Source organism: Ostrinia furnacalis, unplaced genomic scaffold (genome assembly GCF_004193835.3).
Source record: "Ostrinia furnacalis isolate ACB-3 unplaced genomic scaffold, ASM419383v2 OfSCF3982, whole genome shotgun sequence".
Lineage (NCBI taxonomy): Eukaryota > Metazoa > Arthropoda > Insecta > Lepidoptera > Crambidae > Ostrinia > Ostrinia furnacalis.
Window position 1 is genome coordinate 35,700 of NW_021134221.1, and position 17,983 is coordinate 53,682.

Consider the following 17,983-nt stretch of genomic DNA (forward strand, 5'->3'; position numbering starts at 1 on the left):
GAGATAACGACCAATGGAAAGTTGCAAGTCGATACGCGTTTGGTACAACGCCTGCAGGGATTATACCGACCGTGCTATCGACCAATGTAATTCATTAGTCGATATACAGCTTGCTTGCGGGTCTTGAGTCAAATATTTCATACGTGTGCTTGTTTGATTAGAATAACACTGTTCAAAATGGCTGAACGCATGCGGACCATATCGACTGATGAAAACGGGCCCTGTGGCATGCGTTCCAGAAATCTCCCGCACGCCGCATGTAGACCCTATCAACTTTTCCCNAGAAATGTCACTGTCAATTGGACAGATTGATTTCATTTTGACAAATAAATAATCTTTTATTGTACTTTTTTACATACAGTTTGTTTGTAGCATTTTTTTAATATTTCACAACATAAATAAACACTTTTTTTGTATATTTTAATTTTGAATCGATAGATCTGACTTTAGATTTAAAAAAATCTTACGTGATTTGGGTCATCGTCGCATCCACCGCAATTTTGTCAGTTATATTTTGGTTCCATCTGACTGAGTGGCATAAACAAGTGTGACATCTCATCAAATTTACGATTACGTATTTTCCCCGAGTTGAATGCCAGAATCATGTTTTGCCACTGAGTAAGATAAGTTAGCATCACGATCTTTCGTGGTAAAGTTGTGACGCAAAATATAGGCACACGACACCATTTAAAAAATTGTCACCGCCCACTTCTAGTTTTGGAGATAGTGTTCTTTTTGTGAACATCATGGCTCACCACACTACGCCTTAATGATGTTTGCGTATATCCTGCCTATCGTTTCTTTGTCGCCGCCCACTTGTAGCTTTAGAGATAGTGTTCTTTTTGTGGATAGTTTGGCTCTAAGACTAGCCTCAACGATGCTATGCAATTATATCTATCGTTCCGCGTTACAACATACCAGACAAGTCTGCGCGCCGTGATAAAATTTTATCGATGATTTTACACGACTAATGTGTGTGCCTATCGACAAAATGGCACGATAAAAGCTTATCACAACGCGCATTCTAGGCCTACTGTAGGCCTAAGATGCGCGCCGCGATAAGCGGTTATCACGCCATTTTATCGATTTTGCCCATATATTTTGACGTCGATAAAAGCTTATCACGGCGCGCATTTTAGGCCCACTGGTGTTGTTTTGCCTTCCTCATCGTGCGCCTATATTTCCGCGTCACAACGTACCTGTTTGGTTTGCTACTCGTCGTCGGCGGGCTCGGTGCCGAAGTAGCGGTCGCCGAAGTTGCCTATCCCGGGTAACACGTAGAACTTCTCGTTGATCTCCGGGTCTAAAGCTGATGTTACGATTTTTACCTGAAAAAAGTATTAAATAAAATAGGTTAAAATGTTCTTGGGCTAAAATAAAAACTATGTAATTGTAGGGTAGTCAGCAAGAGCCGTCGTGTGTTTCTAATAAATATTTAGACAATATTTCTATTTTCATTTGTTCCTATAAAAAGAAAGACTGAAATGTGATTGGAGTCATACAATTTTGGTCGCAGTCGTTCGTTCGTTTCAGCCGAAAGACGTCCACTGCTGGACAAAGGCCTCCCCTAAGAATTTCCACAAAGTCCGGTCCTGCGCCGCTCCCATCCAGGCACCTCCCGCGACCTTCACCAGATCGTCGGTCCACCTAGTGGGAGGCCCGCCCACGCTGCGTCTTCCGGCTCGTGGTCGCCACTCAATAACTTTTCTGCCCCAGCGGCCATCAGCTCTCCGAGCTATGTGCCCCGCCCACTGCCACTTGATTTTAGCGATTCTGCGGGTTATGTCAGTCACTCTGGTTCTCCTACGGATCTCCTCATTCTGATTCGATCACGCAGGGAAACTCCGAGCATAGCACGCTTCATCGCTCTTTGGGTGACCTTGAGCCTTCTTATGAGGCCCATAGTAAGCGACCACGTCTCAGATCCGTATACCGTATACCGACGTGGTCGCAGTCAATAATAGTCAATGGTATTGTTATAAACGAAAGATTTCGATAACACTATAGCTTGCTACCGATTAGTAAATCCGTTATTTATTACAATGAATTTTGTGAAAGACGTAAACTATCGAGTGTGAATAACACTCCACCCGCTACCGTTGGGTGATAGCGTTAAAACAGTTCATTTACCAACCTTAGGGAAGGCGTAGGCGATGGAGTGCACGCCGATCTCAGCCATGAGTAGGGACAACGGGGTAGATGAAATCCTCGGTACGATAAAACAATGCATCAGCATGCATACAACGTCTTCTATCGATGCGCGAGTGCGCTAAGACAGACTATTTACAGACTTTGGGTAAGGGGGCGTCCATAAATTACGTGAGACAATTTTGGCCATTTTTCAACCCCCCCGCCCCCCTTGGTGAGATTTTGCCTGACCCCCTCCCCCACCCCCAAATCTCACGTGATATTAAAAAAAATCCGAAATTTAATAGTTTTGGAGTAATATAACTGAGAATCATTTTTTTGTGTGCTTTAACGTTGTTGCTAACGAGTGCATCAAAAAGATCTATAAAGTTTAAGATTTTAGTTCTTGAAAGTATCTGCTAGGGACGCTGTACAATCATCATACATTTAATGTATGTCATTTTTTACGCAGTCGCTAGCGGATGACGATTGTGTAAAGTCGCACTAAGCCCACTGATTACGAATAGATCCAGAAAAACACGTGTAGTGACAGCGGTTAGTACTAGGGTCACATTGTTTTTTTACAGAAGTACCTAGTCTAATTGTTCCTTTCTACAAAATCACTAATAATCTAGCAAAATCGATTTTGATAAAAAAAGAACTTGTTTTATAATTTTCTTAATTTCGTCATTTATTCTGCATTTTAGTATTCACACATGCAGACTGAAGCATTTTTAGTTGTAGGTATTTGTTTAGACTGTATAGAATAAAATGACATTATCATCATACAAATATCATTTTTTAGTCCTGACAAGGAACCCTTTATAGTTTCGATATGTCTGGCTGTCTGTCTGTCCGAGGTTTTGCTTGGAAACTATTGGCACTAGGGAGCTGTAATTTTGTAGAGGTATGTATATTAATCACGACGACAAAACGATAGAATAAAATTTTGAAAAAAAATTTTTTTAGGGTAGCTCCCCTACATGTAAAGTGGGGATGTTATTTTTTTTCTTCTTCTACCCCATCGTGTGGGGTATCGTTGGATAGGTCTTTTAAAATGGCTTAGGGGTTTCTAAGACCATTTTTCGATTTAGGGATCCATTTGCAAAATGTTAAAGTTTAAAGTACCAATTTTTGTCCGAGTAGGGCGTTCCCCCCCGCTAAAAACTAAACTGTTGGCTTGATACATCTGGAAAAATTCAAGATTATAGTGCTTTTTATGAACTTTCAAGGAAAACTATAGCGGTTAAGATAGATCAGTTAGTTCAAGAGTAATAGTCGTTTTACTCATGTATTATAAAATTTCATATCTAATAAAAAATCCTTAGAAGAAAATATTAAAATCAAAATCAAAAATCTTTAGATGAAGTAATTGCTTACTTCTGAAATATATTGTGATAACGACGGACAACTAAGGAACCCTACACTGCGCGTGGCACGACACGCATTTGGCCAATTTTTTTCTTAAGATTTAACCCAGTTTTCTGGCAAACTATTTGTCTATTTCTTGTGGAAAAAAATACGTGATATTTCCCGAGACCCCCCCTCTCCCCCACATGAGATTTGGTGAGGTTTTTGTTGACCCCCTCCCCCCCCTAAAAGCCTCACGTAATTTATGGACGCCCCCTAAGACTAAAGAATGCCTACTATTACCGATGAGTGACTGCGTTAAGACAATCCATTTACCAACCTTGGGGAACGCGTAGGCGATGGAGTGCACGCCGATCTCTGCCATAAGCAGCGACACGAGGGAGATGTGGTCCTCGGGCACGTCGTGGTCAAGTAGTACTCCATGATGGCGGCGACAATGTATTGCTAACCTCTTGGCGTTTACTGACTTTGGGGAAGACGTAGCTGTAGTGTATACCACCGATGAGTGATAGCGTTAAGACAATCCATTTACCAACCTTGGGGAAGGCGTAGGCGATGGAGTGTACGCCGATCTCTGCCATAAGCAGTGACACGAGGCTGATGTGGTCCTCGGGCACGTCGTGGTCGAGCAATACTCTAATGGCCATGATGGCGGCGGCGCCGGTGGCCACGGTGGCGTCCATGAGGATCACGCGGTAGTCCTTTATGTCTTTGGGCAGCCGGAGGTAGTATAGCTGGAAAGAAAGACTAATAAAGATCTGTGAAGCTTAAAGAAAAGTGGCTCTAGAAAAAAAATATGATCAGAATACTTGTAATTTACTTCATGTATGCGATTATTAGATGTTAAGACAGGTTCATGTTTAAATATTGGCATCAACTGTTGTCATTATTACTCTGTCACTCCGTCATTACTCTTTAAGAATACGTCTAATTCTCATAGCTTTAATTTAGGATGTTTTTGAAGATAGTCTTTAATCACCCTATTTATAAAACGTATACGGCTTTAATTCTATGTTGGATACTCAATTAAAGACTAGCTAATATTTAACTTCTAGGTCTGATCCTAGGCCCAATAAATAGGTAAAGTCGTCTTGTACCATCTGCCACGAGTCCTTGCGCCGACTATAGGATGGGACGCAACTACGGAGGTAGGATCATGTTAATTGTAAGTGGTACCAACTGTTAAGTACAAAAATGATAGCCCTCATTGGCAGTAATAAGCCAAGATTTTTTTTACGGGGAAAAAAATGCGTTGAATCGCAGCAGGCAGCAGACTGAAGAAACTGAGGGATTCCGGAAAATACCACAGCAACTAATGTCCGTTTTCAGCATCAATCCCTAATTCTTAAGTGACCCATAAGTAAACACAAAGCCGGTTTTTTTTTCAATATTTTTTTAATGTCAATATTTTTTCAATAGACACAGACAATAGGATTTATAGCCACGATAGCCGAACGATGAATGGGTCGGAGTGGCCGACTCGAAATCCGAGGAACGCGGGATCGAATCTCACCGCCGCTCGACTATTGTGGTGAGCCCACTCGTAACACAAGCTTATTTAGCTTAACACGAGGGGCTAACGGGACTATTAGTAATGTGTGCAGTGTAATATTCTTGAAAAAAAAAAATAGGGTTTAAAATTAGGGATTGATGATGGTGGTATAAGTCTAGCGAAACACTGACCTCCGGCTCGTCGGTCTGCTGGTTGGTCTGTATGAGTATCTTGCCGATGCGGATGTCCTTGCAGACGTCGCACACGGCCTGCTCCATGGTCTCGCCGGCGCGCAGGATCGATACGCCGCAGATTTTCTCCACGTCGCATTTGCGGCCTTGGGGCGTGGAGAAGATAAGGTTTAGATTAGCTTTCGAACGATATTGGTAGGTCATTACATTTTTAACGTAAAGAGAAGCTAAAGCCCGGTCCGTGAGCACGTAGAATTTTGTCCAATGACCCCAAGCTGTTGCTGTCGCGCTCGCACACTCGCTGCGGGCGCCCGTCGCACAGTCGCGACAGCAATATAATTGCGCACGAGCGATAAGGATGGGTAGCTTAGGGTCATTGGACAAAATTCTACGCGCTTACCGTAGACCGGGCTTTAGTGTTAATTCGCTCGCATTAATTTCAAATTCAGGGTTTAATTAAACTTTGCGGTTTTATAAAGTTAGCCTTAAAGTTGATACAGAATTGAATGAACGCGTGGTCTTCATCATCATCATTTCAATGTCCACTGCTGAACATAGGCCTCCCCCAATGATTTCCATTTCCATTTTGCGTAGCGGCCTGGATGCAGGCTTTGTTTATTTTATTTTTTACTAGCTTTCCGCCCGCGGCTTTGCCCGCGGAAATTGCGGGCGGAAAGCTAGTAAAAAATAAAAAAGCGCAAAAAGCAAATCTTAGTATGTAAAACATCAAACTTCTAATGCTCGTAACTTAGTTCAGACTGAGTTTAGAGGTATACATGTCATAGTATGTTTGGTTTATTACACATTTTGTAACCAAAAACCATGGTTTGGTCGATGGCCGCGCGAAAAAAAAAAGACGCCAATTTCCGGCATTGTCTTTTACAAATGGAATTTTTTTTGGTATTGTATCACTTTACTTTGTAACTAATCAAAACAAAATAATACTTGTACAATCGACCTGCTATTAACTGTCAAATTCCGGAAGAGAACTTACTTACTATTACTACTTTGTTACATACTGACCGCGGGGTTTCCCGTCATGTCGTTGTGCTATAGTGTTCGGAGTCACACACGCGTGTGACAAAATATAAAAAAGTAGGTATTCGCAATTATTATTTCACCGAATGCGAATATTCGGTAAATGTTTGGCGAATACGAATATTCGTTGCATCACTAATGATGATGAGCTCACCGCTATAACTGAAGCCTTGCGGTGTGTCCACACTGTGGTCGGAATAAGGCAGCAGGGACAGCGCAAACTCTATGACGAGGCGCATGAGCCGTTTGGAGTAGAAGATGAACTCGTCGCGAGGCGTGTCCTTGTTTCTGATGAACGTGTGGAGACCTTGCACCTGCGGGCAGGGAACTGGTTAAACGGCTGTTAATTAAGAAGTAAAAAGTAAATTAAAAAGGATTATATTACAAGACTAGCGGCCGCCCGCAACTTCGTACGCGTGGATCCCGTTTTATCCCCTTCATCTATCTTACGCGGTTTAGATTTTTTTATACAAATGTTTTTTCCCGCTAACTCCCGTTCCCGTGGGAATTCCTAAGTATACTATAACCTGCGCAGGAGTATGAAGAATAATTGTACCAAGTTTCGTTAAAATCCATCGAGTAGTTTTTGTTTCTATAAGGAACATACAGACGGACAGACAGACAAAAATTTTACTGATTGCATTTTTGGCATCAGTATCGATCACTAATCACCCCCTGATAGTTATTTTGAAAATATATTTAATGTACAGAATTGACCTCTCTACAGATTTATTATAAGTATAGATGAAAGCACTCTAAAATTTTGCAAGGTCGGTTGTTCAATCTTGGGAATGGCTTATTCCACTATTCCCCGTTGAAAATCCCCGTCAACGGGGATTAGTGAACTTTTTAGTTCATTATTCCCCATTATAAATCTCCAATTGGCGTTAACGGGGAATAGTGAACAAAAAGTTTACTAATCCCCGTTGACGGGGATTGTCAACGGGGAATAGTGGAATAAGCCCTGGGGAATGTAGGTTATTGTAAGCCTAGGCGCAGACCATCGATTTTTAGTCGCTCGATAGTTGGGCCCGATTCTAATTTGTATGAAGAATCAATCGGTGTAATTTGCGCACTTTCATATACAACGTGTCCCAAAATTCAAGGATAAGCCGGCGCCGCAGGGTGGACCTAGTCATGACTGCTTTATGAAAAATAAGAAAAAAAATCTATCTCAATTATTTTTTAAGTTACACAATAAATTATGAAATTCGTCGAAAATTGACACCCCTTATGATATTTTACATTACCACGACTACAATTTTTCAAATACTTCAGTTTTTTTGTTTGTATCGGCAACTTAAGTAGTGCTGCTGTCCACCCCAATTCTTAAAACCCTCAGAATCCTTGCAGTTTTTACACAAAAGTTAACCAAAATATGATATTTCCTTAAAATTTTGAACGATTTTTACTTACACTCCACTTTGACTCGTCGTTTTGTAAAAAAACAGTATGAACACTACTGCGGCAAGTTTTTTATAAAGTTGACGCAACTATCCAAGATTCCGAAATGGTATAATATACTAAGAAAACTAGTCGCAAAAAAGATATGTGTACCATTTTTACAAGCACTTCGCTTGTTAGTTAGTATGGGATAAATCTTGCAACTGAATTTAAAACCAGTTCTCCTTAACCAATTGAGCTGAAATTTGGTATACTTGTGTAAGTACGATGACAATGCAATATTATGGTACCATTGAGCTGGATGGAGTATGGAGGTGGCCATAGGAACTCTTAACGAAACGGCGGAATTACATCTAGTTTGGGTTCGTTGGACTTGTCTTTTCGAGCACTTTAGTGCTAGATGATGTTCAGGGTCCTGATGATGAAGTCAAGAGGTGGCAGGGGCGGTCCGCCCCGGGTGCCAAGCTTCTGGGGGTGACAAAGTCGCGCAGATTAGTACTCACTGACGCATCTGCATGGCAAGGACGGTCGTGATGTCATGACAGGGGGGGTGCCATTTTGGGGTGCCTTAGGCTATAATTTATATTATCCTCCTGAGACCCCCGGTGTCACTCGTGACACTTGAGTATATATTTTTTTTACAGCGCCATTTATTGGTATTTATGAAAATTAATAAAAGTGTGTGAAACGTAGGAATATGTTTCATATCCAAAAAATTGCTGTGCCTCGCACGAAAGGGTTTTTGATTTTGTAAACATTAATTGAAATTTTGAATTCGCGCGACTTCCGACATGACACATTCCAAGAAAAGAAAATATTATTTAAAACAAGTTTTTTGGTATTGTTTTGTGTTTTCTGTGTGCTACGGTAATATATCTCTCAGATTTTACGATAAAACTATTAAAATGTTTCTATTGTAATAAGTATTTTCGTCAATTAATTCGAGTGTCACTGGTGACACTTTGGGCACTCGTGACTTGAAATATGGTCCTTTTTTGGATTGTCTGATGGTAACGTCAAGTCAATGTTATGCAACTTTTATGAGACAGATGATAAAAAAAATTATGCTCCATCCTCAGATCAGACCCTGGATAGAATGTCTCTAAAGATGCACGTCACATTCTCATTGGGATATATTTATAAATAATTATGGGGGCTTATTCGCAAGAACAAGGGGCACGCTTTCATCAAAATATAGTGGGATTTGAGAAACGACGTTACCAAGGCCAGTATACTGAAAGCATGATATGGTTAGATTTTTATGAAAAAAATCTTCTATGGAACATGACAGGAAATTAGAACTTTTAATTTTTAATAAATATTTGGACTCTATTTTAATTTTTCTCTTGTGAGAATGAATCTTAAATGGATGTTTGTTATGTTTTAATAATTAGAAAGAATGAAAGAAAGAAAGAAAAAAAAAATTGGCAACAAATTAAATCATCTCTATGTTCATGTTTCATACATTCATTGATATGAATTTTTCTATTTTTTACACATAAAAGCAAATTCAGAACAATTGTTTGTTGTTATTCTTGTTTCTAGGTTATAAAGCAATAAAAATAAGCTAAGCATAACCCGTGCGCAAAAATACTGTAGACAGTTGTTATTTACCTCAGGGGATGATGCATTACGTGCACACATCATGAGGTTATTTAGATATCACTGCAGTGAATAAGTTAACACTTTATGCAGTATGTTTACGTTAATACACCTATTTTCTTTAAGGTAGCGTTTCTTTTAATGTTTTAGTAAAATACGTTACATTCAGTTAAATTATGTATCCACACTGAACGTTAAAACACGACTGCCAGCGGAGATAAACGCATGGAACAAAGGAAGTAATCAATCAAGGGAATCCCCCTTTTTCAATCAGAATGGATAGAGAAAACGGGCACCCCCCGCGACCAAAGAGAAGTTAATAAATAGTTAATGGAAGTTGTAGCTCTTGGCACGATGGTATTTGCGTGCGCCATGCTCGCTAGTGCTCGCTGCGAACGTTCGCGAGAATACTCAATAACTATAGCTTTATGCACAGTGCACAATGAGCCTGTATGGCGACTTTGTTCTCCTCCCCTCGCGGTACAATGATGTCTGCGTGCGCCATGCTCGCTGCGAACGTTCGCGCGAATGCTCGGCACTCACCAGCTGTGCAATGTGCAATGTCCGCGTGCGCCATACAAGGAGCGATGTAACTCTGGTAGGCAGGCTTGACATATGTCATGTACAATAATGACTTGCGTGCGACATGCTCGCTCGTGCTCGCTGCGAACTGTTGTANGGTTTAAAACCTTTACCCTATCGACTAGTGAAATTGTGCCATTACCGCTGTAGCTGAAGCCCTGCGGCGTGTCCACATTATGGTCTGAGTACGGCAGAAGGGACAGCGCGAATTCTATGACGAGCGAATGATGATGATGATGAGCTCACCGCTGTAGCTGAAGCCCTGCGGCGTGTCCACACTATGGTCTGAATAAGGCAGCAGGGACAGCGCGAACTCTTCCATAAGGGCAACCTTTTCTTTTTTAATTTACTACTAGCTGACCCGGCGAACTTTGTTCCGCCTTAATGGCAATAAAAAAGCAGACTTTTTTTTATTTCGAACGGGATAAAAAATATCCTATGTCCTTCTCCTGGCTCTAAACTACCTCCCTGACAATTTTCAGCTAAATCGGTTCAGCCCTTCTTGAGTTATAAGCAAAGTAACTAACACGACTTTCTTTTATATACAGGGTGGAAACGTTAAGTGATCTCACTCGATTATTTCTAAACTATACAAGCTATTGAAAAACTGATTACTGATTCTGAAAGTGATTCACAAGCTCTTTCAAACGGTACCAAACTGGAACAATCCGAAAATTCAATGTTTCCAGCTTCCATACTAAATGTATGCCAACCACACAATATTAGAAGTGTAATTTATTTTTTGTTAAATAATAAACTTAAAAAGTCAGTTAAATAAACTCGTAACTTGCATCTTATTTGAAATTATTTGTGGAAAACATTAGTTTTAAGCTCTACTTGCTATAATATTATCAAGAGATGAGTACCATGACTGTGATAGTACTAAATGTATGGAAGGTGGAAACATTGAATTTTTGGATAGATCTAATTTATTTTGTAAGCTATTGTTGATACCGTTGGATAGAGCTCGTGAAGCGCTTTTAGGATCAGTAACTAGTTTTGCGATATCTTGTGTAGTTTTTAATATTATGTAACTTTACCAAATGTATGGAAGTTGGAAACATTGAATTTTCGGATAGTTCAAGTTTATTCTGTAACCTATTATTAGTACCGTTTGAAAGAGCTCGTCAAGCACTTTCAGGATCAGTAACCATTTTTTCGATATCTTGTATAGTTTAGAAATAATCGAGTGAGATCACTTATCGTTTCCACCCTGAATATAGATTTCGTTTTGACGTTCATAAGTGCCACTTGTGGTCTAAACTGAATAACGCCCGTATTCACAAACGATGCTTGCTTAAGTGAAGCAACAAATCGAACGCACAGCGTTGAATAGAGCTCTATGATTGGTTCATGTGTTACCCTGTGCGTCCACGCGCACTGTGAGACCTCATAGTATTGTTCGTGAATACGGGCGTAAATATTTTTGATTTTGATTGTTTTTTTGATTTTGATTCTATGCGAGCGCATGATGATGGTGATTATGATGATGATGAGCTCACCGCTATAACTGAAGCCTTGCGGCGTGTCCACACTGTGGTCGGAATAAGGCAGCAGGGACAGCGCAAACTCTATGACGAGGCGCATGAGCCGTTTGGAGTAGAAGATGAACTCGTCGCGAGGCGTGTCCTTGTTTCTGATGAACGTGTGGAGACCTTGCACCTGCGGGCAGGGAACTGGTTAAACGGCTGTTAATTGCGAAGTAAAAAGTAAATTAAAAAGGATTATATTACAAGACTAGCGGCCGCCCGCAACTTCGTACGCGTGGATCCCGTTTTATCCCCTTCATCTATCTTACGCGGTTTAGATTTTTTCATACAAATGTTTTTTCCCGCTAACTCCCGTTCCCGTGGGAATTCCTAAGTATACTATAACCTGCGCAGGAGTATGAAGAATAATTGTACCAAGTTTCGTTAAAATCCATCGAGTAGTTTTTGTTTCTATAAGGAACATACAGACGGACAGACAGACAGACAAAAATTTTACTGATTGCATTTTTGGCATCAGTATCGATCACTAATCACCCCCTGATAGTTATTTTGAAAATATATTTAATGTACAGAATTGACCTCTCTACAGATTTAATAATAATAATAAATACACTTTATTGCACACCAAAGATAAGAACAGAAAGTAAAGGAACACACAAGGTACAACTAGGCGGTCTTATCGCTATGAAGCGATCTCTTCCAGACAACCTATGGTGAGGACAGTTACTTAAAAAAAAATATGAAGGGGAAGGCGGTGTCGACACTAAAGAAATAAATGTAAACAAAAGGCATAAAATTTAAACCAAAATAATACATACAAATAATACACAAAAATATATTAATATATACATAATTATATAATATATACCTACATACATAAAATATAATATATACCTACATACACATACAATTTTTGATACGAACCAAAGATAGAACTAGATAGCCAGCAGAAAATAGGTGGGAATTTTAAGAAGCTAAAAGGAATACAGATGTTGGGAAATTAAGGTAGTAGCGTGAGGAAGTGAGATTTGAGTCTTTTCTTAAAAGTAGGAAGTGACTCAGATTGCCGAATAGACATCGGCAAGGCGTTCCATAGACGGATAGCTTGAACAGTGAAAGATCGCGTATAGGAATGTGAGGTGTGAGAAGGAAAATTAAGATGGAGTTTTTTTGACGACCGCATTTCGTGACCCAGGGCCGACTGCATGAATTGAAAACGCTCCTTCAAGTATGGTGGTGACTTTGGGTTAAAGAGGATAGAGAAAAGAAGGGATAGGATGTGAGAGTCACGCCGACGTCGGATCGGTAACCATTTTAGCTGGGCTCGGTACTCAGAAACATGGTCATACTTTCGCAGGCCGTAGATGATACGAATGCAAAAGTTTTGGAGGCGCTCGAGCTTAGCCAAATGGGTTTCGTTGAGGTCAGGGTAGCAGCAGTCGGCGTAGTCGAGAATAGGGAAGAGTAAAGCTTGAACAAGAGCAATTTTGGTGGGTATGGGTAAAAAGTTACGCAACCTATTTATTGACGCTGCAGCCGCAAACACCTTCCTGCTGACCTCCCCAATCTGGGTTGTCCATGTGAGAGCACTATCGATGTGAATGCCGAGGTTCTTCACGACTTTGCTAAAAGGTATCTGGACACCGTCAAACATGATGGGTGGAAGGGCACTCCAGTTAATCTGGGAAATCTGCCTGGAACCACCCAACACGATAACCTGCGTTTTGGTGGGGTTGACTTTAAGCCCATGAGCCCTGCTCCAGTCCAGGATTATTTCGAGATCGCTGTTCACGACTTCCACAGCTCTCGAAAGGTCTCCAAGGCCCCCCTGCGAATAAATCTGGAGATCGTCTGCATACAAGTGAAAAGAGGATCCAAGATTTATAGAAATGGAGTTAATGAAGACTGCGAATAAGAGAGGAGACAGCACACCACCTTGCGGCACACCGGCACTGATGTCACACCACGCTGAGAGACAGTCCCCCGCGCGAATGCGTTGTCGGCGACCGTGCAGGTAACTATGGAACCAGCCCAGAACTGTCGGAGATATGTTAAGAGAACGCAGTATCCCGATTAGTATGTCAAAATCGACTGTATTAAAAGCATTGCTAAAATCTAGCAACGCTAGCACAGTAAGTTGCTTTGAGTCCATGCCGAGTCTAATGTCGTCCATGATTTTAACCAATGCAGTAGTCGTACTATGCCCAGGTCTGAAACCAGATTGGAAAGGGTTAAGGAGTTGGTTTCCGACCAAGAAAGTACTGAGCTGGTGATGAACGATTCGTTCCATTACTTTAGAGATAAAAGGAAGTATGGATATAGGACGGTAGTCGGTGTAAGATGTAGGATTTGACTTTTTAGGGAGAGGAGTCACTTGAGCATCTTTCCATATTGCAGGAAAAATACTTGTGGAGAGAGAATGGTTCAGGATGTGGGTAATAATGGGGGAAAGGATGTCAAGCAATGGAACGATCATGTTCCGGCTTATATTATCATTTCCGACGGCATTCGAAGCAATGGACAATACGTTCTTCTTAACATCACAATCAGATACTGGGCTAAAAGTAAAAGCTGAATAGTCTGGAGTTGGAAGCACTGAAAGTTGACTTAGGGTTTTATTTTTAACTGTGTCATCAAGAGCACCAGAAGTTGAGAAGTGTTTATTCAAAAGATCGAAGTTAATGTCTTTGGGAGTAGTATCATTACGTATTTTTCCAATTCCAATAGACTTTAAGAATTTCCAGACTTTAGCTGGATCTCCATTTTCTACAGACTTGTGGATATGGCGTCTTTGAGCGTCTCTACACATAGTATTGCAGCGATTTCGCAGATTTTTATATTTTTCGCGGTTAATATCGGACGGGTCCAGTTTAAACCTTAATTTAGCAGCGTTTTTCTTGTTGCGTAAGGATTTTAATTCATCCGTTAACCAAGGTGCAGGAACATGTTTAATTCTGACAGGTCGAATAGGAGCGTGCTTATCGTATAATTCAAGTAGAATTTGATTAAAAAGAGAGACCTTTTCGTTCACATCCTCGGTATCCTCAATTTTATACCATTCAGCATTCACAGCATCGAGTTTTATTATAAGTATAGATGAAAGCACTCTAAAATTTTGCAAGGTCGGTTGTTCAATCTTAGGAATGGCTTATTCCACTATTCCCCGTTGAAAATCCCCGTCAACGGGGATTAGTGAACTTTTTAGTTCATTATTCCCCATTATAAATCTCCAATTGGCGTTAACGGGTAATAGTGAACAAAAAGTTTACTAATCCCCGTTGACGGGGATTGTCAACGGGGAATAGTGGAATAAGCCCTGGGGAATGTAGGTACTGTAAGCCTAGGCGCAGACCATCGATTTTTAGTCGCTCGATAGTTGGGCCCGATTCTAATTTGTATGAAGAATCAATCGGTGTAATTTGCGCACTTTCATATATGCCCATACTAATTAACTGCCCGACTAAACTATCGGCCGACAAAAAGTTGGCGGTCTGCACCTAGACTAAAACTTCTTGATCATAAGTAAGAATTTAGATATTTTTTCGACATGAATGAGAAATTTTTAATTGCATGAACTTTACCAGCCTATTGTGACATTGAATGATAGTGAATAATTTAAAAGCGGCATTATTTCTTATTCGTTTGCGTGTACTTACTTGGGGCGTATCCTTCAAGACGAAGAGCGAGTCTGGCACCGGCTGGCCTATGTGAGCGATGGCAAGCTTCTCCCTCACTTTGAATCCGCGCTGGAAATATAAAAGAACTCAAATAGCTTTAAGTCAACACTATCTACACTGTAAAATGCAATAAAGTAATGAATACTAGCTTTCCGCCCGCGGCTTCGCCCGCGTTTTGTCTGTCACAGAAAACTTTATCCCGCGCGTCCCTGTTTCAAAAACCGGGATAAAAACTATCCTATGTCCTTTCCCGGGACTCAAACTATCTCTATGCCAAATTTCAACAGAATCGGTTCTGTGGTTTAGGCGTGAAAAAGAGACAGACAGAGTTACTTTTGCATTTATAATAATGAGTATAGATTGAGTCGAAATAAAAAACAATAGTCTTAGTAAATAGAACGGACGAATTATTTACCTCAGGGGAAGATGCATTGCGTACAGTCGCACACATTTTATCAGGTTGTTTAAATTCCAATACAGGAGCACAATCTTTTCTAAATTAAAACAGGCAAATGGAGTATTTGGTCTATAAATAAGGCTTGAACCGCTTTACGATAGGATTCCACAAAAGTACGTTAAGTGAATTTCACGTATATCGGGTCAAAAGTTACTCTAAGAACACAAACTGCAGTATGATGTTTTTACGGAAAATTACACCTATTTTCTTTTGGGTAGCGTTTCTTTTAATACTTTTGTAAATTACGTTACTTTCAGTTAAATTATGTATCTCCATTAAACGTTAAAACACGACTGCCAGTGGAGATAAACACATGGAACAAAGGAAGTAATCAAATCAAGGGAATCCCCCATTTTTCAATCACAATGGATAGAGAAAACAGGACTCCCCCCGCGACCAAAGAGAAGTTAATGACTATAATATGAAAATACGGCATTATTTTTTTAATTTATAATTAATTAGTAAAGATAGGGAACTCTGTGAATTGGACTCGCTTAAAGCGAAATCACGCTTAGTTGGATCGCATACGTATTCTGTTATGCAAATAATCGTTTTATCTATCTATCATACTAAAGTGGAGTATTCGCATGTTTGTTCTTTCGTTATCTTTTACGAAATCCACGGGAAGAGTGGGGGTGATCCTATTCTACTATATTGGAAATTGTATGGCGACTTTGTTCTACCCTCCTCGTGGTACAATGATGACTTGCGTGCGACATGCTCGCTAGTACAATAATGACTTGCGTGCGCCATGCTCGCTGCGAACGTTCGCGCGAATGCTCGGCACTCACCAGCTGTAACTGCTTGTGTACGTGTTGCACGATGAGCTGTATGGCGACTTTATTCTCTCCTCCTCGTGGTACAATGATGACTTGCGTGCGACATGTCCTCCTCTTGACACGATAATGTCTGCGTACCCTATGCTCGCTCGTGCTCGCTGCGAACGTTCGCGCGAATACTCACCAGCTGTAGCTGCTTGTGTACATGTTGCACGATGAGTTGTATAGCGACTTTATTCTCTCCTCCTATTGGTACTATAATGTCAGCGTGCGCCATACAAGGAGCGATGTAACTCTGGTAGGCAGGCTTGACATATGTCATGTACAATAATGACTTGCGTGCGACATGCTCGCTGCGAACATTCGCGCGAATACTCACCAATTGTAACTTCTTGTGTACGTGTTGCACGATGAGTTATATGGCGACTTTATTCTCTCCTCCTCTTGGTACAAAAATGACTTGCGTGCGTCATGCTCGCTGCGAACGTTCGCGCGAATACTCACCAACTGTAGCTGCTTGTGTACGTGCTGCACGATGAGTTGTATGGCGACTTTATTCTCTCCTCCTCGTGGTACTATAATGTCAGCGTGCGCCATACAAGGAGCGATGTAACTCTGGTAGGCAGGCTTGACATATGTCATGTACAATAATGACTTGCATGCGACATGCTCGCTAGTGCTCGCTGCGAACGTTCGCGCGAATGCTCGGCACTCACCAGCTGTAACTGCTTGTGTACATGCTGCACGATGAGTTGTATAGCGACTTTATTCTCTCCTCCTCGTGGTACTATAATGTCCGCGTGCGCCATACAAGGAGCGATGTAACTCTGGTAGGCAACCTTGACATATGTCATGTACAATAATGACTTGCGTGCGACATGCTCGCTCGTGCTCGCTGCGAACGTTAGCGCGAATGCTCGGCACTCACCAGCTGTAACTGCTTGTGTACGTGTTGCACGATGAGCTGTATGGCGACTTTGTTCTCTCCTCCTCTTGGTACTATAATGTCCGCGTGCGCCATACAAGGAGCGATGTAACTCTGGTAGGCAGGCTTGACATATGTCATGTACTGCTTCAATACGCCTTCCAACTCGCGCCCGCGCTGCACTATGTCTCTGGAATAGAGAGCTTTCTATACAATATGCACTGAACGTAAACTTCTAAGTAACAATGGACAGGCTGTTCGAAGTTAAAATATTGCTCACTGCTTTGTGATTGCTATCAGGGGTGAGGTGTGAGAACACCAAATGTGCCGCAAGGATTTTTTTTATATATTTATAACTCCTTTAATGTTTTCAGAAAATTTCCCCCTGCAATTACAATTTCCTTTAGGTACACACGTAATTTGGAAAACCTTGGGGGAGGCCTTTGTCCAGCAGTGGACGTCATTTGGCTGAAACGAACGAACGAACACGTTACGCAAACATTTTTGTAAAGATAGTGCACGTAAATTAATGGTGACAAGTGTTGTTAATGAGTACAATCTATCGCAATAGAACTCTTGGTCAATTTTGCCTAAATATTTTGCATATGGTGCCGACACTTGTGCATCTTTGCAAACAATTTGATAATTATGACTGGCATAACGTAAGACCCGTTTTCCACCAAAGCGGAGCGGAGAAGTGTCGGGCCGTCAAATTTCTCTATAGAATTTGACGGAGACGGCGGCGCGGCGCGGAGCGGAGCTGTGCGAAGCGGAGACGAGAAGTGGAAATAATGAAATCTGATTGGTTAATCAACACACTTCTCCGCTCCGCTTTGGTGGAAACCGGG

General features: G+C 41.1%; 1 protein-coding gene across 2 annotated transcripts in view; it reads right to left on the reverse strand.

Moving 5' to 3' along the window:
- Window positions 1-392: 392 nt before the first annotated feature.
- The window catches only part of LOC114358547 (lethal (2) k01209), a 46,693-nt gene continuing 29,102 nt past the window's right edge, over window positions 393-17,983 (reverse strand). For both annotated transcript variants that reach the window (XM_028312538.1, XM_028312537.1), the window contains exons 6-11: window positions 17,139-17,325; window positions 14,954-15,043; window positions 11,310-11,469; window positions 5,182-5,327; window positions 4,035-4,232; window positions 393-1,328 (exon numbers count right to left, since the gene is read on the reverse strand). In XM_028312538.1, coding sequence (XP_028168339.1) covers window positions 1,212-1,328; window positions 4,035-4,232; window positions 5,182-5,327; window positions 11,310-11,469; window positions 14,954-15,043; window positions 17,139-17,325 — 898 coding nt within the window. In that variant the 3' untranslated portion in view covers window positions 393-1,211. The remainder of the gene's footprint in view (window positions 1,329-4,034; window positions 4,233-5,181; window positions 5,328-11,309; window positions 11,470-14,953; window positions 15,044-17,138; window positions 17,326-17,983) is intronic.